The sequence below is a fragment of the Rutidosis leptorrhynchoides genome, chromosome 5 (assembly GCF_046630445.1).
Source record: "Rutidosis leptorrhynchoides isolate AG116_Rl617_1_P2 chromosome 5, CSIRO_AGI_Rlap_v1, whole genome shotgun sequence".
Lineage (NCBI taxonomy): Eukaryota > Viridiplantae > Streptophyta > Magnoliopsida > Asterales > Asteraceae > Rutidosis > Rutidosis leptorrhynchoides.
In genome coordinates, this window is record NC_092337.1 from 385,249,758 (window position 1) to 385,276,126 (window position 26,369).

The following is a 26,369-nucleotide window of genomic DNA, read 5'->3' on the forward strand; positions in this document are numbered from 1 at the left end:
TCACGAACAATATATATAACTTGATGTGCTTATACATAATTATATATATATATATATATATATATATATATATATATATATATATATATATATACATATATATATATATATATATACATATATATATATATATATATACATATATATATATATATATATATATATATATATATATATATATATATATATATATATATATATATATATATATATATATGCTAATTGAAAATATTAACAAAGTATTTCGTGTATGATATCGAACATTAAACTTATTGGTTTTCATATCTATTAGATATATTAAACTATCCAAGTTAAAAGATAATATCAAATGATTGAATTATCAGATACATTGTGATATGATTACGGGTCTCTGTTACGAGGTCCACATTGATTTGAGAAATTGTTTCTTTTTAACGGTATTCGGAATAAATAGTAATGTGATTTATAAGTAAGAACAAATGTGTCAACTAACGAGAGTTAGACAAAAGTTAGTGGAAAGCTAAAGTTCATAATATTCAATTGATTTAGTTTCAAACGTGTGGAAATGTTTTTCGATTCAATAGACTTTAATTATTAAAATGTTTTGTTTGAATAACTTAATTTGAATATATACAATAAGTTATAACATTAACTATTAGAATTAGATATTTAAATAACTCACAACGAGTATTATATTAAATATATATATGATTTCAAATTAATTAAGTAAACGATTGTAACGCTCGCTTATTGATTCGATTAATATTTAGATATGTCAATTAGTACATTAAGAAGTTAAAATAAGTGTTAGTACATAAATGAACTATACTTAGTGAAGTTTTAAAATGAAAATGTTATATGATATAAAAATCTTGATCAAGCATATTTCCACCGAATGCTAGAGATACGCATGAGTGCAATAGAGGAGAGTTTGTTACGTACAGCGGCTTTAACCTCCGGTACAGTTACCGTGATAACCCTAGCCGAGATGTTGATTTCGGGAGGGTGGTTATGGCTGTTTGGCCGCCATCGAGGTGTGTCGATTGGCGGTTAGGGAAAAACAATACACTTACTTGTGCAGGTAAAACCCTAGAGGGGAGGAGGAGAGCGTTTGAGCTTCCCGGATATGTATGTGTTTAGGGTAAAAGTCCTACCCTTTATTTATGGAGGCATATTAGGCTTTTGAGGGGAAAAGGCTAGCGGGCCTCTAACGGACCAGGCTTAAGCGAAAGACTAAGTAATAGCCCGATGCGCTATGCGGATCATCAAGTCCCCCAAGTTCGGTAGGATATATAGCAAATGTATCGTATCGAACTTATAATATATGCCACCGCATGTAACTCGAAAGAACTGTCAAGTGTAATAAGGTTGCAATGAATATTTGATGCGCATCTTGTGCGCCAAGTAATGATGCGTAATGAGCATCTATTGCCCCAAATGACGCCGCGATTATGACAGCTCCAATGTCGAACACCTATACTTATGAATGATAAACTTTAGGTGTGATTTAGACAATTATGTCTATGCGGGACAATTACGAAACATAAACCCAATATATTAATGCCGATAGAGTATACTAATAGTATATTAGTATATCGTTACTCCCCCAGTTCAATATAACTAAAGTATTTAGTTGTGTTGAACTATAATAACGGCCATGAGCATTTCGCGATCATGGATTTACAAAGTACTGCCATGCATCCATGGTCTTAAGTATAACAGCCAAGGGCATTTCGCGACCAAGGACTTATGAAAATATGCCATGAGCATGCTTACGCGACCATGGATTTAGTAAAGATATGCCATGGGCGCACTTACACGACCATGGACTTAGTAAAGATATGCCATGGGCGCGCTTACGCGACCATGGACATAGTAAAGATATGCCATGGGCGCGCTTACGTGACCATGGACTTAACAAAGAGTGGTCCATAGCACAAAGTCATGGTCTACTCATAAAACGTTTTATCGTAAAGTAAGGCTTTCCTGAAGCAAACATTGTTCGGAATTTTTGTTTGCGTTCAAGACATCTCGCTAGTGACTTTGAGTTCCGAATCTCAAGGCCACATCGAGGCTTCTCCAGCTATTCGCATAGGAGCCTTCTTGATGCAACAATGCGATAAATCAGAGATCGACGTTGCATTCAAGGCATCTCTGACTTGCAAGATCCGTACTCAGTCATTTTGAGGCATCCCAACCAAAAGGCGAGGGGTATATAATTGTGCGGGCAATTCAATGCTGCAATTTGCGTATATTTGCGTATATTTACGCAGGCAAACTAATGCCTTTTTTATTTTTGATAGTATTATTATGCGCGCGTCGTTATTCTGCATTTAGTGTTTATTCTGGCATATGCTCGAGCAAAGAAACAACTTAGTTCCTTAATTTTTGCAAAATAGCAAATTAAAAAGCCAGTTTTCATTATTTGCACAATAACGTAGAATAAATGTTATGCTACATGACGGGAGTGACCCCTCTATACAGACATAATATTTTTATTCTTGCGGCAACAATCCAATGTTGTCTGCATAAAGAGCAAGCCAATGCTCTAAATATTATACTCTTGACTTTTATAAATTTCTTATAAGTGTTTACACGTATTGACAATCCAATGTCGAATCCGTCTATATAAGCAATCCAATGCTTATCTCAAGAGTCTTCCGGCCAATCCAATGCCCGTGATATTGACAAGTAACCAAACTTGTATTTTATATTCATGACTTTGCAGATCTCCGTCATGCGCGGTTTACAATCATTTGAAACAAATCAATATTTTACTACTGTCACCATTATTTATAGTTTTAGTAACCAAACTAAACTATGCCACTTGGAATTCGGAGCGTTCCCTGTGCAGCGGTGCGTGTAATCAACATACTTAATGTTTATAATGTTTTGGATGCACTAAATAAGAAACACTGAGTTTGCAGAGGGTGGATCAGTTCCCTTGATAAGTGTGTTTTCTTTACGAGCTTAACCGCGAAAATAATATATGTAATGTGTATGCGGGTCTATCCTACCTGTTTAAAGGATTTTGCGACCGCTAATCACTAAAAGGAAAATGATCCTTTCTAATAGTTATGCTCATATCATGGTAGCCCCCATTTCAATAGTACTAAAGTACTTAGTGGTGTTGAAATCTAGAATGAAAAACCACTTTTAGAGGGGAAGTGCAAAAGCACGTATGCGACCATGAGCAAATAAAGTGATCTCATGGACTTACGCAGTGCTGCCATGATGTTATAATAAATATGCCATGGTGCGCATACGTGACCATGGTCTTAAAATAATTGTCCATGGGCTTACGCGTTGTAGCCATGGATTTAATAAATATGCCATGGGCGCGCTTACGCGACCATGGTTTTATAATAATCGTCCATGGTCTTACGTGTTGTAGCCATGGACTTAATAAATATGCCATGGGCGCACCTATGTGACCATGGTCTTTAAATAATTGTCCATGGGATTACGCGTTGCAGCCATGGATTTAATAAATATACCATGGGCGCACTTATGCGACCATGGTCTTTAAATAATTGTCCATGGGCTTACGTGTTGCAGCCATGGATTTAATAAATATGCCATGGGCGCGCTTACGCCACCATGGTCTTTAAATAATTGTCCATGGGCTTATGCGTTGCAGCCGTGGATTTAATAAATATGCCATGGGCGCACTTATGCGACCATGGTCTTTAAATAATTGTCCATGGGCTTACCGTTGCAGCCATGGATTTAATAAATATGCCATGGGCGCGCTTACGCGACCATGGTCTTTAAATAATTGTCCATGGGCTTACGCGTTACAGCCATGGATTTAATAAATATGCCATGGGCGCGCTTACGCGACCATGGTCTATAAATACTTGTCCATGGGCTTACCATGGGCGCACTTACGTGACCATGGTCTTAATTAATTATCCATGGGCTTATGTGTTGTAACCATGGAGTTAATAAATATGTCATGGGCGCACTTACACGACCATGGTCTTAAAATAATTGTTCACGGGCTTACGTGTTGCAGCCATGGACTTAATAAATATGTCATGGGCGTACTTACGCGAACATGGTCTTAAAATAATTGTCCATGGGCTTACGTGTTGCAGCCATGGACTTAATAAATATGTCATGGGCGCACTTACGCGACCATGGTCTTAAAATAATTGTCCATGGGCTTACTCGTTTCAGCCATAGACTATTTTGTACAAGTAGTGCAGGATGTGATGTTACGCGATTAGCACTGTAAGGGGCATTATAGAGCGGCACTTCGGAGTAGTATTGCTGAATTTTAGCATCTCAGGGAGACATATTCCGCACCTGACCGTCTTTCCAAGAGGTTCTTAGGGCGCACGACCGCCAACGATAAAAGGAACATTCCCTTTCTACTAGTCATAGTATATGCTATGCCAGCCCCCTAATTCAATATAAATAAAGTATTTAGTTGTGTTGAACTATAATTGATATCACAAGCAAAAGCATCATGCGGAATACCTTGTACATGCACAAATATTCCATGCATTTAACTGCTGCGACTAGCACATGCTTAAAGGGCTCTTGTTACTGTAAATATAGAAGCCTACAATAATTTAGGAATGAGTGATTGAATATCAAAAAATACCCCAAATAAATTCAGACTAAATGGATTGTATTAAAACAAAATTTATCCACTTCCTTATTTGTGGTGTATCTTTCTTAAATAATGGTAGCTACATACATTGTATGTTGCGTCTCCGACGCAGAAAAAGGAAATACTTTGCATAGCTTTTATGCAGTTTGATATTGCGGGTGTGACAGCACACATATGAATTGTAAGCTGAATTTATGTATGCTAATAACATAGTTAGTTATAACTATCAATATTTTAAGGGAGCTGATTCGTACACCACCATTTTTAGCCATACACCACTAAATGTGCATTAGACAGTTGTACAGTACAGTACTTTAAAGCACAACTAGTGGTGTATGGCTAAAATTTGGTGGTGTACGAATCATCACCCATATTTTAACACCTTATCAAGCAAACAAGAATCAATTAATTAATTGAATAAAATACGAGCCATTAGCTGTAACCAAAATGTTCCATATTTACAAGGTATGAATTGCTTAGAAACTAGATAAGCTAAATATTTAGCATAATGCTACCGTATATATGGTATATGTTCGATAAATAAAGGTGTATCTTAGAAACAATTATCTTTTCGTGATTTATGGAAACAACATCATTCAATTAAAGGTATTATCACCCTTCTGTTAAAACCAACGGCATACACGATATCATATCATGTTGTGGTCGATTAAAATTTTGACCATACAACTGCCCATTTTTCGTAATCACACCTAAATTAATAATCAAGTGATCTTCCATATTGTAAAACAATTTTACACTGTATTCAAATTCTATTTTAGAAGATACGGTTTCCGTTTTACAGATTCGTCACCCCATATTTACTCGTGTACGAATAGTTTGGTGTTACAGAAATACCACGATAATAGTGATCCTTGGATCAATCGTTTGACAAAATTTATTGTGAGTATATCACCACCGATTCCGATTCGCAACAGTTCAAGCGAATTACATATTTTTATATAATGCAAAAGACTTCATAAAAGTCGTGTAATAATCGGGTTCACCAAAATCAGGTCAAAAGTATCGGTGATATGTTTACGTAAAGAAAATTACTTTATACAAGTCGGCGTTCAAGCCATAATATGGCCGCCTATCAACTTGCTAATCCGATATGTAAATACGTGTACAAATCAAATCCATGTATAATAGTCGGAACCAAAAGTATAGACAGAAGATATATCTAAAATCTGGAAACGTTGTTTATATGCGTAGCTTCGAATGAGAAGAAGACAAAAAGTAAAAATCATTGATTCGTTTTTTGCGTACGGTTTTGGTAGCCTCTTTTTTTTAACCATTAAGGAGTGTATATATAAAATATATACTTCTATTGTTTGTCTCTTTTTAGAAATCAATAGCATCTACATTTGTTTGAAGCTTAAACTGTACCAAATTAATCTAAAAAACTTACAGTTACGAATCAAATCTAATTCGTTGTTGCCTTTGGGACGAACACGAGATGTATAGTAGCCGTATCCGCACTTGCAATCTAATTGCTCTTTATCGAAGGTAATTAAGGAGTCCCAATCTCCGGACCCATCGTCAATGACGTTGCACAAAAATCAAAACAAGAAATAGTTATGATCGATTTTAATCAACGTACTTTAACGTTGTTTTTGTCAAAACAAAGTACAAAACATTAACGTCTTGACTTGCAATTTTATTACAATCAATCTCCATAATTTATCTTCAAACAGGGTATGGAGAAGGCATCTATTCTAAGCGTGTTGAGAAAGGTTTCATGAATTATAGATGTCAGGAACTAGTCAAACTTTATTTGGTTAAAATTGGTGACAGAGAAAACTGCGGTCGCACTGTGGTTGACCGTGGTGGCGACCGTGCAACTTGTTTTCACAAAACTGCGTTGCAATTCAGTTTGAGGTTCTGCGGCTGGCTTTGCGGTCGACCGTGCCTTTGACCGTGTATGTTGCTGATCTTTTAATTCTATTCTTTAAGCTATGTTTGACTTGGTCATTTGCAAGATAAAGTATGGATTAGTGACCTTGCGTGTTTTATGTTAAGATGTCGGTCATCACTTATGCATATGTATGTTTCATCATCAAAACATATGCTTTGGTTAATCATCATACTTAACTTTGTCGTTTACTTCATTAACCAACATTCAACCAACAAAAATGTTATTACCTTAATCAGCAAGATTGACTTTGGTGATCCTCTTTACTTGCATGCTAGTGATACAACTAATACACCTTTAATATCCATTCAACTGAAAGGAACTGAAAATTATAATGTCTGGAACAGAGCTATGTTATTAGCATTATCTACTAAAAACAAAGTAGGGTTTGTGAATGAAATTATTTGAAAAATAATGATAATCATTTTCTTGATGCTCAATGGGATAGGTGTAATTCTGTTGTGTTATCTTGGTTGTTAAGCTCTATTTCCGAGGAGTTATATTCTGGACAAATTTTTTCTGCTACTGCTTATGTTGTTTGGACTGAATTAAAGGAAACCTATGATAAAGTAGATGGATCTATTATTCTCAATTTGCATCATAAAATTAGCTCTGTGAAACAAAGTGGTAGTAGCTTATCTGAATATTATCATACACTTAACACCTTATGGAAACAATATGATGGAATGGTTAAATTACTTGTGTTTGTGTTGCTACTCTTGAATTTCAACAACATAACAAAGTTCTAATATTGATGCCATTTCTTTTGGGATTAGATGATGTTTACATGTCTACTAGAAGTAATTTGTTGCTTAGGGACCCCCTACCTGATGTCAAGTCTGCTTCTGCTATTTTATCAAGGGAAGAATCATACAGGGGGGTTTCTGGGGTTGGAACATCTAAGTCTCAAAACTCTGCTTTTGTTGCTTAAACTAATAACAATTCTTGGTCAAACAAAAATAATAATACTAGCAGTTCTGGAAGAGGAAGAGGTTTTAATAGAGGCTCTAATCCTAATCTTAAGTGTACTAGGTATAACAAAATTGGACAGACAATTGATAGGTGCTATGAAATTACTGGTTATCCTAATAACTGTAAGAAACCTTCAATGGAAATTCTAATAAGACAAATAATTATGTGTCTAGTTGTGTTGCATCTGATTCTTTGTCTAGTTCAACTACATCCTCTTCTAATCCTAGTTCTGCTAATTCTATTCCTATATCTTTAAGTAATGAACAAATGATGAAGTTATTAAGCATGCTTAATGATAAGGGTCCTCAAAGTTCAGAATCTGTTTCTAATATGTCAGGTACTATATTGAACAACAATGTGTTTTTTAATGATAATTTTCATAAGTTCTTCAATTATCATTCTAGTGAAAATGAGTGTCAAGGTTGGATTATTGATTCGAGTGCCAGTCAACATATGACTGTTTCTGAAAAAGGTCTTGATAATGTTGTTGATGTGCCTGATTTAAATCTGCAAGTGTCTCATCCAAATGGAACCAAAGCTAAAGTTAGAAAAATTGGAAATTTAAGATTAAATAAAGACATTATGTTAACTGATGTGCTAATTATCCCTGGATACTATGTGAGTCTTTTATCTGTCAATAAACTGGTTAAAGAAAACAAAATGTTTGTTGGTTTTGATGCTTTTTACATTCAGGATTTGAAAACAAGAGCTACTCTGGGGACTGGTAGTGTGAATGGTGGTCATTATATCTTTGACTGTTTTAAAGGTGAACCATATATGTGCAACTGTGTGCTTGCTTGTAACTTTGAATCTGTTCTATTATGGCATAACAGATTGGGTCATCCTTCTAGTCCTGTCCTCAACATTCTTAAACATAAATTGAACCTTGATAAAAATATTGAAGATGTTCCATGTGAAGTATGTTTAAAAGTTAAGCATATTAGAGACCCCTTCCCCTTAAATGACCATGTCACTAAGGAACTAGGTGAACTAATACATATGGATCTATGGGGTCCCTATAAGGTTGCTAGTAGAGAAGGATATAAATAATTTTTTGACCATTATTGATGACTACACAAGGGCTGTTTGGGTTTATTTGCTAAAAATCAAACATGAAGTTTTTGACAATTTCTGTAATTATGTGAACCTTCTGTTGAATCAGTTTGAGAAAAGAGTTAAAGTGATTAGAACTGATAATGGAACTGAGTTTGTAAATAATCAAATGAAAATTTTTTTGAATAATAAGGGTATTTTACATTAAACTACCATAGCCCACACACCTCAACAAAACATAGACACCTCCTGAATGTTGCTAGGTATTTTATGTTTCAAGGGGGAATTCCCTTATATCTTTGATCTGAATGCATTCTAACTGCTACTTATCTAATTAACAGGATCCCATCCAAGGTGTTAGCAGGCTTGCCCCCTTTCCAAAAAATTTATGGTTCTGAACCATCTCTCTCCCACATCAAAAACTTTGGTTGTCTTGTTTTTTCAAAAATCTTAGATGAAACTGATAAATTTAAACCAAGGTCTGAAAATTGTGTTTTGATTGGTTTTTCTACTAATAAAAAGGGATACAAGTTATAAAGTCTTGAAAATAAAAATATTCTATTCTCTAGGGATGTCAAGTGATAGGTCAGATCATGTTGAGATTAGAAGAAAAGACAAGTTAGAATGAGATTCGATAAGTGTAAAGGAGACTCGGTATGAGAGAGAATTAATAAGAATTACATTCCACAGCTTCTATAACTCAGTTACAATGCAATGGCTATCTAATTAGGACTACTTAGTTCCTTATATAGCCCTCTTCTAAGGAACCATCATTTAAGCTTATTTCACATTAACACTATACAACTTCGGGGTCCTAACAATCTCCCCCTTAGTGTTAAATGTGAACTTTACAACATAATCCTATTGAGTAATCTTGAGAGGTCCAAACGTTAGTTTCCATCGTGTGCCATCTGGTTTCGAAACTTCTACTTGATTTTCTGAAATATGCTTAGAAGGTTTCCAGACGCCCCACGCTTTTCTTGGATCTCCCTCATGTAATGGATATTCATCCATTTCTTTGAAATACCTTCTCTTTCTCTGGCCACGAAGAATCTCAAACTGTCTTGTACTGATCCGGAGCTTCAGAAGATCTCTGATATGCTTTATAAACTCTCCAAGACCCATTTTCATGTCAATGTCATCAAACTTGCTTTGACGAATTTTAAGATACTTCAGTCCAGCCTTGAGTGTACCATTTAAGTATTTGTTCAACTCTTCAGTGCGGATGAACACTTATTCTTTCTGAGAATTCACAAATACAAACCCTTCGGGTTCGAATTGCATTTGAAACATTCTCATATCCTTTAGTCCCTCTGTGTATTGATTCGGATAGGTTATTCGAATCTTTTTCCTATTTGATTCGAGACCAATTTGAAAATCTTCACGTCTCATCAGTTCGATTGTCTCCATCATGTATCTTTTCACAGCTTTCAAAGCTTGAGCCTTAGCAAAAGGTCGAATGGTGATGATACTGAGGTAGTTGTAGATGTGAATGATATCAAGCATATCTAGATTATGAAAATCTGCTTCTGTGAACTTGTATTCCTTCTCATCTTCTCTAATAACGTGGAACTGACTGATGACGTTTTTTTCTCTCGCTTATCTCTACTCCAACTCGAGTAATATTCAACACTTCTGAAATACGATATTTTCTTTGAAGCCACAAATCATCTTCATCTTTGTTGATGTGTTTCCTCCACATAAACTCATACCAGTTTTTTTCACTTGCTGGAAGCAATCGTGAACCTATATAAGTAAATCTTTTACTCCTTGGTGTTTCGTTAATGCGGAAGATCTTGTAAGCATTCTCCTCGATGAATGTGTTTCGTAAAGTTATGAAATTATGTTCAACTCCCAATAATAATCTTTGTTCCCGATTCTCAAAGAATATACCATGGTTGTATTTGAATCTGCAATTCACTGTTTCACTTTATGTAAATGTACCAGAAGTTGAGCTTTTATTAGAATTTGTTGGATTTGAACTCGATGATGGTGTAGAATTCGATGAATGACCAGTAGAAATTGTCGCATCATCATTTGGAACATTATCATCTTCAATATGGTCAGAGATATCATCCTCATTTGGGTTAACATAAAGATTGTCTTCATCGTCATCAGAAGGATCCATTTCATCATCACTTTCAGTTACTGGATCAGGATTCCCTTCATCTACAATCTCTACATTTTCCGGGATTGAAGATACTGAAGATAATTTGCTTAGAATGACAAACCCATCATCATCTGTTTCTTCAAGATAAAAATCACTTAAGTTCAAATCCTCATCTACCGGTCCACCATCAGCCTCTGAATGTACAATTAGAATTATAACTTGCTCAGGCTCCTTATCATCAATTTCATCATGAGTAGAAATCATTTCTGATTCCGTCTGAACCTGTTGAGCTTGAGAAGCTGATGATGACCTCACACCACCACCCTTAGTTGAAATGTTCACCGTTAGATAATCTCCATCTACTCCTATCTCCCCCTCATAACTATTCTGAGGATCAGAATCGTCATGTTCATTATCACGATGAGGACTTAATGTAGAATAGCAGGAAGTAAGTGGATATCATACTCGAGCGCGAAACAATGCTTGAAGCGAAGTGCGTCGAAGAAAATCAAGATTAACTCGAGAAAACATATCACTGAAATATTCTTGCTCCAAAGCATCATAGAAATTTGGTGAATGCGAGGGTGATGGTGGTAATGTAACAATAGGAACAACAGCAGCAGCATCGGTTGGAGGCGATGTCGATGGAAGTGTTTGATTTGCCGTGAGGGCAGGTAAGGATATACGTGCAGTATTATTCTTATATGTAGGGTTGTACATACTACTAGTCAGATTCGTGATATCCCCTTCTGATGGAGGTTGGGCAACAACCGGAGTTGTCGCCGGCGAAGTTTCTTTCGAAGCATCCGCCTCCATGACTTTAGTCTCATGGAACTCTAACAAAGTAGTAGAACTACCCGTCGGTTTAAATATCGCAGAGATATTGCTATCTCCGACTCCTGAAATCGTTGATATACCATGATGTGGCACATCTCTTTCAGTTAACGACTCTTCCTCTAGACCATGAGATTCAGAATCCGGAAGAGAAGTGGTTTGAACCAATGGATCACTTTCATAAACCAAGGGATCAGTCTGCTGGAAGTCTGATAAATATCCCGAAGGATTGTCATGTTGACTCGTTTCCATGGGACGCGGTAGATCTCCCTCATCAAGATAAGCCGGACCTCGAGGCCCTGTTGGACGTTGAGGCACAGGAGGATTTCCAGCCGATACGCAGGGTGCCTTTTCAAGACTTTTTGGCTCCCCTTCGGCCATTCTGGACTTCAATGATTGAGTTTCCTCAATCGATTGAGTCAACGCAGACTTTACTGCAGAGGAATGTAGGTTTTTCGTATGCCCGAGAGACGTATTTAATTAATGTGGCTGATATGTTATGATCCAAGTCGGGTCATACCCAATAACAAGCTTACCGACACCTTAAACGTATTTGATCTTAACTATTGGATCATTAAACGAATATGCGACACTTGGATTTTAGAAAATCGGGTTTCTAAAATATTATCACTTGAGATAAATTGTTTGGACAATTTATATATTAAGGATTTGATTATTTATATGTATAAATAATTATGTTTTGTTATACTTTATAAATTGGTTTATAAAGTACAAGTAACCTATATTTATAACTTGAACTTTAATAACAAGTTTTATATAAAATGTAACAAGTTTTATATAAATTATACTTATTATTTAAATGATACAAGAATGCAGATTTTGGGACTCCTAGGTGACATCCCATGCTTGCTTGGTTACTTGTAAACAATATATTCCTTAAGGCATGCAAGACTCTCTTTAACCAAGGGATTCCTTGACTCAAGTGAGTGAGAAAACAAGCAATACACTAAAAAAAACTGCAGTTTTTCTGCTGAAAACACAGCTGCTGGCTGTGGCAGTTTAGAGGGAAAAAGAGAGTGTTTTTGCATGGTAATCTTGTTAATCAAGTGTCTAAAATCCTAACCAAACAAAGGAAGGTGCTGGTGCATCAAAAGTTTGGAGTATTACACACTTGAGGCTTCAAGTTAGAAGCTTTCTTGCCTTCATCTTCATCATCATCTTGCACATTTGTAAACTACCCTCAACTAGCTTGAGGAGGTATTATCTCTAAACCCACTCTTAATTTGTAAGTATGTTTCACAACTTGATCCTATTTGGGATTTAACTTAAAATGGTTAAAGATTTACAAGTTTTAAAATGGTAATTTATACGCTTCTGCAAATATTATTTCTTGAATGATTATAAGTATTATGGAACTTGTTAAATCCCAACAATGGTATCTAGAGCCGAAGTTGTTGAAATATGCTTCGAGATGGTTATTAAACCCACTATAATTTTGCATTCTATGAACATGCATGAAGTAGAATGTAAAATTTTCGGTTTTGAGTGGTTTGTCATTTTGGCCAAAATCACTTGTGATTCTGCATTCTGTGTTGCCGATCACTTGTGATTCTGTCATGCCAATCACTTGTGATTCTGTGTTGCCGATCACTTGTGATTCTGTATTGCCGATCACTTGTGATTCTGTGTTGCAGATCACTTGTGATTCTGTGTTTCCAATCACTTGTGATTCTGTATTGCCTATCACTTATGTTGATGATGTTCACAATCTAAGCCTTGACCTTGTGTTTGGTTGCATGTTTTGTGACGATCGCTCCAAATCCATTTGGCCGAATACGTCATTCATTGATTTCATTGCGAGGTATTTGACCTCTATATGATACGTTTTATAAACATTGCATTCTTTTGAAAAGGCACACCATAAATGAATATTAAATCAAAGGTTTTCGACATCTGATGATTTCTACATATAAACAATCACCTTATATAATAGTTTACAACAGTACTTCCGTTGACAATGCAGTCTAAATAAGGTACATGGTGATGAATTGGTGAATGCAACGTTTTCTTGAAAAATATGCCATGTAAGACTCCATGCACATAGCTTGTCTATCATATAAGCAAACAGCAGAAGACTTCTAGGGAACCTGAGAATAAACATGCTAACAAGTGTCAACACAAAGGTTGGTGAGTTCATAGTTTTAGTATTTCGCATAATCTGCATATAAAAGTGGATAACAAGATTTCAGTTGTTTCATCCAGAAACGTTTATCAAAATATTCTACGAAATTGAGCACCCTGGTAACTAAACTTAACGTATATATAATTTGTACCCTTTGTATAATCATCTTAATAATACACATAAACCAACGTGTACGCTTCTCAAATAGCATACGTCCGTTAAAAGGCTAGTGCTCTAGCTCGGACAGGGATATCAAGCCTTATGGATCCGTATATAACTACTCGCGCCCACCAGTTCTTATAACCGGCAGTTACTAGTTACCAAAGCTAAGGGATTTTCGGTTCAAACTCAGTGTAGAATTAAGTATGTACTTGTATCCATTGCGTTTAAAATAAATTGCATGTATTCTCAGCCCAAAAATATATATTGCAAAAGCAATTAAAAAGGGAGCAATGAAACTCACGCATATAAATCTAGTATTTTCAGTATTTATAAACAGTCGCATGTATTCTCAGCCCAAAAATATATTGAGTAAAAGGGATCATATGAAACTCACGCATATAAATATTGTAAATCAGTTTATAAAGCATTTGCATGTATTCTCAGCCCAAAAATGTAGAGAGTAAAAGGGATCATATGAAACTCACTGTTTAATATTGATATACAATATTGTAGGAAAGCACGTAGACGCATCGGAGATGATAAACACGAGGTTTGCTTCACAAAAATACCCCCGAACATTACCCATAACCTCCTTGGTAATAACCCATATTTTCCCTAGCTCTAGCTCGCTTGGAAACTCGTTTTGAAAATTACTTGGACAGCACTCCGTCGTAATATTTTATGTACATTATTATTTTTGTATCGCAAAAATAATAACACTAATAATAAAAATAATAAGATTAATAATAATAATAATAATAATAATAATAATAATAATAATAATAATAATAATAATAATAATAATAAATATTATACAGAGTAATATATGTGAAAAAAAATGGAACGAATTCGACTGAATTTATAGATGTTTTCTGGATCCAGCCTCCATGCGATCGCATGGAGTTTCTTTGGTATGCTCATGCGATCGCATGAGCTTAAATGACAGCTCAAATTTGATTTGTTTTGTAGTTCGTCGACATAATTAAATATTAATATAATATATATAATTTATATAATTAATTATATATTATATTAAATTCACGTGCATAGTTGATTTGAAATTTTCGTTCCGATAAGTCGTACGTCATCACTCGACTTATGTCCCGGTTCCGGTTTCTCGAACGCATTTTCGTACGCTTAGAAAACTAGTACTTTTTGTTTTGTGACTCGTACCTTTGTCACAATATAAACTTAAATTATCCCTAAATTATATCACTCAAATTATAACTTATACATTTAAGTGTTTTGGTCATTTACTTCTATAAATCATCATCTCGCTATTTGTTAAAATACATTTTAAAATAGTGTTTTACTGTAGCAAAGTTACTGTAGCAAAGTCATTTTTACTGTAGCAATTAACTGTAGCAAAGTCAATTTCACTGTAGCAAATAGTGATTTTCGAAAACACTGTTACATTTTGAGTAATGTGGCAATTTGAAAATACTGTAGCAAATTAGTGTTTTACTGGTTCATCTTAAACGCTTTAGTTAACTTATCTAAATATTAATCGAATCAATAAACGAATGTTACTATCGTTTACTAAATAACTTGAAATCATATATATTCAAATAGATATATAAACCAATAAGTTTAATGTATGGTATCATGCAATTAAAACTTTGTTACGTTTTCAAGTTATAGTATATATATGTATCTATTTACATATAATGGTTCGCGAATCGTTGAGAACAACTGAAGGGTAATTGAATAGTTCAAAATTTTGAGATTCAACTTCATAGGCTTTGCTTATCGTGTCGAAATCATTAATCATTTAAGATTAAGTTTAAATTTAGTCGAAATTTCCGGGTCATCACATGTTTGGTTGATTTAATATTTATTCATTTGGTATGTAATAATATTATTTTGGTTATGTAATTTATTTTATATTTGGTATGTAAAATAGATTAGGTTGTAATTTCACCTTTTTAGACAAAATGTATTAGGATATATTTTGTAAAAAGATGAAGATGATGAAGACTTGAAGAACACAAGAAGAAGCATTTGGATGCAAGATTAAGTGGGAGATTTAAAATCTCCTACTTTGTGTTATAACCCCTTATCCGGTGGCATTTGTTTTCGGCTAAACAAATGTCTACCAAAATGGCTTGATTGTGAACATATTTGTTTAGCATGCATGGTTGTTTATTGTATGATTGTGGATTGTATGTTTGTATGCTACAAGTTAATCACACAAGTTAACAACAAGCAAAATGGCAATTTAATTGGTTAAATTATACATTAATTAACGAAATGCAAAACGACAATTTAATTGGTTAAATTAAAAATTGCTAAAAGGACATTAATAAACGGTTATTAAGAACATGATTAGGATCATATATATAAAATGGTATATAGACATGAAAATGGATTTCAAATGAACCATACACTAAATGCATGTTGGTGTATGGCATAAAAGTTTTCTCAAACTAGAATTAATGAAAACTTAAAATCCCTTATTAACAAGGCAAACAAGTTAAACGCCATCCTTTTGTGCAACACTTAAAAATATTAGGGAACTCACAATGGGATAAAGGTCACCTAACCGTTATGAGCAAACTAATATGATTAAGGTGAATTTCGCATGCTTGTGGGATAAAGGTCACCTAACCACTTGTATGTTAAGTTTACACGTTTACACAAGTAGGACGACTTGATTTGGAAATCATGAACTTAGGGTCACCGAAGCATGAGGAACAAATAGGCGTTGATGGGATAAATATGCCATGCAAAAGGATTGCATGATCCCATAACTTAGAAGTTGCAAAAGGATTGCAATTGTCATATAATGACTACCTAGCTAAATCAAATAACGGGATAAAGGTCACCTAACCAAAATTTGGTTTACGGTTGGATTCTAAAATTTAATTGGATTTAAAGGGTATTGATCGTTAAATTAAAATTGATACTTAAACAACTTTGTTAAATTTTGTAGATGGCCGCCAATAACAACAACATTCCGAACGTACCAATAAGCTTTAACAACCTATCGTTGAGGTCAATCCTCGAAAAGGAAAAACTCAACCATACGAACTTCATGGATTGGTCCCGCAATCTAAGAATTGTCCTCAAACTAGAGGACAGGGCGTATGTGTTGGAAGACCCCATTCCCGATCAACCGGATGAGGATGATACGGAAGGCATGGCTTATTGGGAGAAATATTGCACCGATTCGTTGCAAGTTTCTTGCCTCATGCTTGGGACCATGATACCCGAACTCCAAAAGGATTTTGAGCATCATAGTGCATATGACATGATCACACAGTTGAAGGAGATGTTCCTTCAACAAGCTCGTGTCGAGCGCTTCGAAACGGTTCGAGCACTTCATGCATGTCGGATGGATGACTCCCAATCCATTTCATCTTATGTCCTTAAGATGAAAAGCCTTATTGATCGAGCGAACCGTCTAAATTGCAACGTGTCTAATGAATTAGCCACAGACCTCATTCTCAACTCATTGTCAAAAAGGTTTGACACATTTGTAATGAATTACAATATGAATGGTTGGGATAAAAGCATTGGCGAATTACATGATATGCTTAAGACGGCAGAAGCAAGCATGGGTAAAAGGGCTTCACCCGTGTTTACGATCAATGAAGGCGGGTCCAAAAACAATAACACTTCTAAGCTAAAGGCGGCTAAGAGGAAGGGACCCGCCTACCGAGGCAAAGGCAAGGGAAAAGGGAAGATGGTTACCCCAACCAACAACAACAAGAAGCAAAAGGTTGCTGGTAAAGCTAACCCCAAGGAAGATCTGTGCTTTGGTTGCGGTGAGATGGGTCACTGGAAACGCAAATGCCCGGTCTACCTAAAGGAGTTGAAGGAAAAGAGGGATGCAGGGCAAACCTCAGGTAATGTATATATGGTATACATTGAGCTTAGTATTACTTCTTCTAATACATGGGTATTAGACGCAGGATGTGGAACTCATATTTGCAATTCTTTGCAGGGGTTCAAAAGAAGTAATCAAGATGCGGGAACAACAAGTCTCTTCATGGGAAATGGAGCAAGGGTGCAGGTGAAAGCTCAAGGAGACTTTGTTTTAAAGCTTCCAAGTGGTTTGGAGCTTACTTTGAAAAATGTTTTATATGCACCTGATTTATCACGAAACATTATTTCTGTATCTCGTTTGAAACAATATGGTTTTAATCTTAATTTCATTAATGATGATATCCATGTTTCTTTAGATAATGTGTTCTATTTCCAGGCTTCGCCTTCGAATGGTATTTATGAATTGGTTCATGATGACACATCATACAATAGCTCAATGTACCATGCAAACATCAAGAAACTCAAAAGGGATTTGAGTGATTCCTACTTATGGCATTGTCGCCTTGGTCACATAAACAAGAATCGAATGCATACACTTCAAAAGAATGGCCTTTTGAAATCAAATGAACTAGACTCGTTTGATGTATGTGAATCTTGTTTACAAGGCAAAATGACTAAAGCACCTTTCAAAGGGACCTATGAAAGGGCTAAGGACTTATTGGGATTGATACACTCGGATGTATGTGGACCCTTTAAGCCCATAACTAGGAATGATGAAAGATACTTCGTTACTTTCATTGATGACTTTAGTCGTTTCGGATATGTCTACTTATTAAGACACAAGGACGAAACTTTTGAAGCATTCAAGGAATATCAAAACGAAGTACAAAATCAACTCAATAAGACAATAAAGGTACTTCGTACCGATAGAGGAGGTGAATACCTAAGCGATGCTTTCCAAGATCATCTTAAAAGTTGTGGGATTATCTCGCAACTCACTCCTCCTGGAACACCCCAACTTAATGGAGTTTACGAAAGGAGGAACCGAACCCTAATGGATATGGTTCGATCTATGATGGCTAGAAGCTCGTTACCTCTATCATTTTGGGGTTATTGTCTATGCTCCGCGGCTCGTATTTTAAATGTGGCCCCAACCAAGAAAGTGGAACGAACACCTCATGAGATGTGGTTTAGAAAACCTCCATCTCTATCATACTTAAAGGTATGGGGATGTGAAGCTTATCCTAAGCGTTACGTCCCTAATAAGTTGAATGCTCGATCCACGAAGTGTATCTTCATAGGATATCCCAAGGATGATATGGGATATTATTTCTATGATCCATCCGAGCAGAATGTATTTGTTGCTCGAAAGGCTGAATTCCTTGAAACTAAGTTCCTAATGGAAGGAAATAGTGAAAGGAAGATAGATCTTGCAGAGGTTCAAGATCAAGTAGATGATACACAATTGGTTGAGACTAGCACTCAGCATGAAAATGTTGAGAATGATCAAATGGATGATCAAAATACACAAGACGTTCGCAGATCTGGTAGGATTAGTAATCCTCCTGAGAGATATGGGTTTCTCATGGATGGTTGCTATGTGGTTGATTTGGATGAACCAATAAACTACCAAGATGCTTTATCAAGGATTGATAAAGATAAATGGCAGGAAGCCATGAACGCTGAGATGCAGTCCATGTATGACAACCAAGTTTGGGAACTTGTTACACAACCTGCTGGCTCAAGGCTAGTTGACTGTAAATGGCTTTTCAAAATGAAAACCGACATACATGGAAACTTGGATACATATAAAGCTAGACTTGTAGCAAAAGGTTTCACTCAAACTCAAGGGGTTGACTATGATGAAACTTTTTCGCCTGTGGCAATGCTAAAGTCTATTAGGATATTACTTGCCATTGCTGCTCATTATGATTATGAAATATGGCAAATGGATGTCAAGACCGCTTTCCTAAATGGACATCTTGAGGAAGATGTCTATATGGTTCAGCCTGAAGGTTTTGTTGATCCTAAATATCCTAAAAAGGTATGCAAGTTAAAGAAGTCAATCTACGGATTGAAACAAGCATCTAGAATGTGGAATCATCGATTTAATGAGGAGGCCAAGAAATTTGGCTTCATTAAAAATGGTGATGAAGCTTGTGTATACAAGAAAGCTAGTGGGAGCACTATCATGTTCCTTGTACTATATGTGGATGATATATTGTTATTTGGAAACGATATTCCGGCAATGTAAGGTGTTAAAACTTGGCTAAGTAAATGCTTCTCCATTAAGGATCTTGGAGAAGCACAATACGTTTTGGGGATTGGGATCTACAGAGATAGATCCAAGAAACTGATAGGTTTGAATCAAGGTGCATACATTGAAAAGGTCTTGAAAAGGTTCAAGATGGAGAACTCTAAGAAAGGTTTGGTACCTATTCAAAGAGGAACGCTCCTTAGTTCATCTCAGTGCCCCCACCACGAAAGATGAACAGGAAAGAATGAAGAATGTCCCATATGCGTCTGCTATTGGGTCAATCATGTATGCAATGATATGCACTAGACCGGATGTGTCATGCGCTCTAAGCTTGACAAGTAGATACCAGAATAACCCAGGAAACAGTCATTGGATTGCTGTTAAAAGTACATTGAAATACCTTAGGAGGACTAAGGATATGTTTCTAATATATGGGTCTGGTGAGGAGGAACTCGCTGTAAAATGTTACGTGCACGCGAGTTTCCAAACTGATCAAGATGATTCTCGATCACAATCCAGTTATGTCTTCACGTTAAATGGAGGTGCGGTCTCTTGGAAGAGTTCAAAACAGGATGTTGTTGCATTATCTACTACAGAGTCGGAGTACATTGCCGCCTCATTGGCAGCGCAGGAAGCTGCATGGATGAAGAAATTCATCGACGACTTAGGAGTAGTCCCTTCCATTCAGGACCCTCTTGAGATCTTTTGTGACAACGAGGGTGTGATTGCTCAAATCAAGGAACCTCGTGCTCACCAAAAGACCCGTCACATTGAGCGGAGATTCAACTACATAAGGGATGAAGTTGAAAAGGGAAAGATATGTATTCGCAAAGTTCACACAGATCTTAATATAGCGGATCCTCTCACGAAGCTCTTACATGGATTAAAACATGCAGGACATGTTTGTGCATTAGGGCTTCGATATTCTAGTGATTGGTCATGATCTGTTTTAAGTATTGTAATGGAACGAAATTATTCAAACTCATTAATATAATTATGGTTTAATTTATTTTGAGTTAGGTTCCTATTTTGCATATTTTATCCATGAATAAGCAATTATTCTAAATTCCGTAGTCGATCACATTTGTGGGAACAAGTGTGAGGTTTAGACTATTATGAACTTGGATTGGTATACATTCACGGACTGAATGTGGGGCAAGGTTGCAACCAAGGTTCATAAATATTTGTGGGATACAAATATTGGAAGACCCGCCCTCAAGATTTACTAAATGGAGCCTTTGTGGTTGATCACATGTAGTCTTGAGTAAAGGAGAATATCATTGTATCCTCTGACCTGAGATACATATTGGGTTCGGATATTTACCAAGTATTTGGCCTTGATTCTTTCCTTCGCTATTCTGAAATATGGTAGTTCACAAGGAAGAGCTCAGGCATAATGCAAGGTACATATTTAGGACGTATGTAGTCAAGATGGAATTTGTCCCTCTTATTCGTTGAGAGTCGGATGTCTAAGGCCTGATAAAGTTAAATCTAGAAGAGAGTGATCACTCTGTATCTCTTGGATTTAACATGACATCTAGGACGAAAGGAAATAATGAAAAGATTCACCTATTCATATTCGAGATGGGAACTCGAAGGGGATGATGTTATTGAATGGCACAAAGTCATAACATATTGGGGGTGATGGACGGTCGTTAGGTGGTATCCATCACTTGCATTAATTTCTTATGTTCTCGTGCAAGTGGGAGATTGTAGGTTTTTCGTATGCCCGAGAGACGTATTTAATTAATGTGGCTGATATGTTATGATCCAAGTCGGGTCATACCCAATAACAAGCTTACCGACACCTTAAACGTATTTGATCTTAACTATTGGATCATTAAACGAATATGCGACACTTGGATTTTAGAAAATCGGGTTTCTAAAATATTATCACTTGAGATAAATTGTTTGGACAATTTATATATTAAGGATTTGATTATTTATATGTATAAATAATTATGTTTTGTTATACTTTATAAATTGGTTTATAAAGTACAAGTAACCTATATTTATAACTTGAACTTTAATAACAAGTTTTATATAAAATGTAACAAGTTTTATATAAATTATACTTATTATTTAAATGATACAAGAATGCAGATTTTGGGACTCCTAGGTGACATCCCATGCTTGCTTGGTTACTTGTAAACAATATATTCCTTAAGGCATGCAAGACTCTCTTTAGCCAAGGGATTCCTTGACTCAAGTGAGTGAGAAAACAAGCAATACACTAAAAAAAACTGCAGTTTTTCTGCTGAAAACACAGCTGCTGGCTGTGGCAGTTTAGAGGGAAAAAGAGAGTGTTTTTGCATGGTAATCTTGTTAATCAAGTGTCTAAAATCCTAACCAAACAAAGGAAGGTGTTGGTGCATCAAAAGTTTGGGGTATTACACACTTGAGTCTTCAAGTTAGAAGCTTTCTTGCCTTCATCTTCATCATCATCTTGCACATTTGTAAACTACCCTCAACTAGCTTGAGGAGGTATTATCTCTAAACCCACTCTTAATTTGTAAGTATGTTTCACAACTTGATCCTATTTGGGATTTAACTTTAAATGGTTAAAGATTTACAAGTTTTAAAATGGTAATTTATACGCTTCCGCAAATATTATTTCTTGAATGATTATAAGTATTATGGAACTTGTTAAATCCCAACAAGGAAGACTTTACTTCCTTAGATGCCGAAGCATCTTGCTGTGTAGGATTTATTATTAAGTATAACACCCCGTCAAAAATCCCTTTAACGAAATGTTAACCCTGGTCCTAGTGCTTGGCTTGACTTCTATGTAACAGCAATATTCTACAGCGGAAGCAATTAATACCTGAGAATAAAACACGCAATATGGATCAACAATAATGTTGAGTGAATCTACAGGTTTTAGGTAAACAATACAGTATGTTTAAGAAATAACATTTTGAAAACGTTTATTAGTGGAAGTCCACCAAGGTTTAATGTTAAAGTTTTTAGACAATACCGTTTCTCGTTTCAAAAGTTCGTTGACACTACCATGTCAAGTTTTATCTCATTTTTTCGTAAACCATAGTTTAAATAACGTTGTATAGTATCTGAAAAACAGTTATCATGAAAATAGTTTAGTTTCCTTGACCACGAGATTTTACAATTACAACACCAAGTCGTAAAAATGTTTGCATAATATGAGCACCTGAATACTAGCAATGACCCTAGTATAGAAGCCACTATACCCTCCTTTACCTCCTAAAATGTTATACACTTGTTCGAGTGTATCTGATGTTCAAAATAAATGCACCACAGTTTTTATAGCAGGTGAGATTGTCAACCTAACGGATCCATCCATCTAAATTGTGCTTACACCGATGGTATTAAAAGTATTCAAGCTAGAGGCTTTGTGAACAAACTCAATATGCATATATAGTACTCGTGTCAATACAAAAGCATTTGAAAATGTAAGTATAACAGTATGTATTCTCATCCCTGAAAACATGTAAAAAGCGGGACTGTAGACTCACCTTTGAATAAGCTTGGATGACAGACAAAACTTGTACGGTTTACAGCTGAGTAAGGCAACCTAAGTATACGTATATAGGTTGGTCAATATATGTATCTTAAATAAGGGTAGTTTCATAGTATAAGTTGTCTTATTACTCGACTCGACGCGTTTCAAAGTAAAAGTCAACTATATCATGCAAGTCAAACAAAGTCAACCGAAGTCAAATCGGAAGTCAAACTTGGTCAAAGTAGTCAACTAAAGTCAACATCGATAGGTTCATGTCAAATGTTGATCAACATGTCAAACCTAAGTCAACAAATACGTTTCAGGTCATGAATGATCATTTTCACATTTTCAGTGTATCGTTGTGCACAAAGTTCATGAACACGTAGCATACTTAGCACAATATCTCATAGTACAAAATTCACGTAAACATGGAAAAATCCAGATCATAAATATACTTAAAATCGATTCCAAAAAGTCCGTCCAGGGACTCATACGATAATTAAAAGTCAGGAATCAGAAGGGGTACATTTGGGGTTTGCCCAGTCAGTTTCTGACCGCGCACTGATTTCGTTTTGGCTATAACCGGAGTTAGGGACATGAAATTAATACAAGACCAGTGGCCATAGTTCAAAGACAAGTCAAAGTAACACATATCAAAAATCTATCAAATTTTATTTAGCCAATTTGTACAGTTTATTCATGCAAGTTGAATGTTCAGTTTTTTAGCTCAAATCAGAATCCACATAAAGTATTGCTCTATTGAGCCCAATGCATAAGGTTTCAGAGATTGACATAAACTAACAATATGTCATATATCATGTTAAAATTCATATTCCAGAAGCTTACATACTTATTCAATAAACACAATCCACAGAGTATAAAACAGAGAGCAATTTACAGATTCGATTCTAGTTTAGCTAGTCACATTCACACGTGATTATCCGAAGATCTAGATACAATTAGCCTATGATATCTACATGAAAGGTGAAGTAATTTTTGTGTAAATAACAAATATGCAAAGCTTTAATCATATAAGTTAACACATTTTATCATACAAGGTTATGTTCATGCAAGTGCTGTATAAAACTACTTTTACACTAATTCAAGCATATCTCGGGTTATACATAAGCAAACGACATAATATCCTAGTCTAAATTGAATGTTTTTAAATTATATTTCCAGTAGTATAAGTTTCACATGCCAATTCGTGGTCTATCAATTCCAGATTTCTGATCAATCACGAAAACACAACGTTAATTTCAATTAAGCATAACTTGATCATCCGGAAACGAAATCAAGCGAATTCAAATCCTAAACTCAATACCTTTTCACAAGGAATCTAAATATAACATAATAATTAACATTTGAAAAACTTAATTTTTCTGATCATGCATAAACAAATTCGGTTTTAAACCCTAACGCATCAAACAATCAATATAACGATAACAATTAACATGTACGCGTATAGACTTGAGCAATTGACAACAATACTATGAAACACCAATAAAATTCAGATTTTTAGGATTAGGGTTTAGCTAAATATACCTTTAATCATCAAATAAAATACACCAATGTGTAGAGGATTACACGAATTGCGATCTTTGTGTTCAAGACTTGATCAAAAAACGAAAATTGATGGTGTGTGTGGGTGAGGTACGACGACAGCAAGGGAGAAGAGAGGGAGCAATATGTCGACTGGATTTTTGTGAATGAGGGTTCTAGAAATTTTAATTCACTAATTATAACATAACTTAGGGCCTAAGCATGCACTAGTTACACTTAAGTCTATCAACTTGTAAAATTTAAACATAATAGGGGTGGGGATGGCGAAATCGGTCGAATGGGCCCCAAGGGAGGTGCCCGGGCTTGTGTTGTCCAATTCCTTGTACTCGTGGTCCGTTTCAAGTGTCGTTTAGTCGTACCGAAGGCCCGGAACGCTAAACCGATCGTTAAACGCAACCAAACGTTAATTTATTAAAAAAAACCTAATAAATTAATTATTTTTAAAAAGTTAATAATTAATAAATTAATTATTAAAATAAACCCAAGCGTTTCGTTGCTCAAAAAGCAGTTATCAAAATCGTATCGTTTTTATCGTATTTCATTATCCGAAATATTTATTTGAATTAATATCAACCCATATTAATTATTATAACCCTCCAAAGATCAAGTACGCATTTATTACACGTAAACGCACAAAAGTTAAATAATCGCCATTAAATAAACTAACGGAAGGTTAACGGAAGTAATGGAAAAAGCAGAGTTGTTACATTAAGTCCTGTTTAGATTGGATGGGCTTATTGGTCTTTTTACCATCCGTGCGTTTAGCTCTCTTTTCTGCCGAAGCTTTCGCTTCATTTAGCGTAGGGCTTACTGTTATTATTGGATGTGATACGGAGATGGGTGAGGGTGACCTAAGCGGCTCTAGGTCTTGGTCCATATCACCAATGGTTGGAGTAACTGTTTGGCGGACGATAGGTGTCGAAGTCCTAGATCTAGTTACACGCTGGGTTGGCAGAGTCTGAATCATCTCATCAGGCATAAATTGAGTTCTCTTAGGAGAATGTTCAGAAGATGATTCAGTTGTTGAAGAATCAGTGTCACTGCTCACTTCGGGTGTTGTTGAAAAGGTTGGTTCAATCCTAGATGATCTAGGTTCCCTGATCCTCACGGGTTGAGCATGGTGTGCTACCCTAGAACGTTTGAGGTTCACCCTAAGTGGAGGATTAGCTGGCCCGGATGGTTGTACTACAGGTTCCTCTACATCCTCTGGGCCTAGAACCGTGGCGGGTTCAACTTGTGTTTATCTTAGGGTGCAGCTAGCCCCACAAGCCATTTTGAAATTGGCGCAGTGAATTGATTGTCAGATACCATCGAGGTATTCATCTTCAGCTCCCCAAATCTTTTCATCTGTAATCCATGTGTACCTGGTACAAATATATTTGCATTTCTGCAAGCATTTATAGCATCATGGATAAATATACAGAAAAACCTTCATAAGGAATGTATGAACCCCTTGGCTTATCAACTTGAGCCTGAACCAAATCCCATAGTAGCTCTGCATAGTGTGACATCCTCCA

The 26,369-nt window shown here is 35.7% G+C and overlaps 1 protein-coding gene across 1 annotated transcript in view; it reads left to right on the plus strand.

The window, feature by feature from the left end:
• Positions 1-7,266: 7,266 nt before the first annotated feature.
• LOC139849793 (uncharacterized) overlaps positions 7,267-26,369 on the plus strand; it is a 130,659-nt gene continuing 111,556 nt past the window's right edge. The window contains exons 1-4 of the mRNA XM_071839416.1: positions 7,267-7,415; positions 7,658-8,507; positions 8,647-8,690; positions 8,879-9,016. Coding sequence (XP_071695517.1) covers positions 7,267-7,415; positions 7,658-8,507; positions 8,647-8,690; positions 8,879-9,016 — 1,181 coding nt within the window. The remainder of the gene's footprint in view (positions 7,416-7,657; positions 8,508-8,646; positions 8,691-8,878; positions 9,017-26,369) is intronic.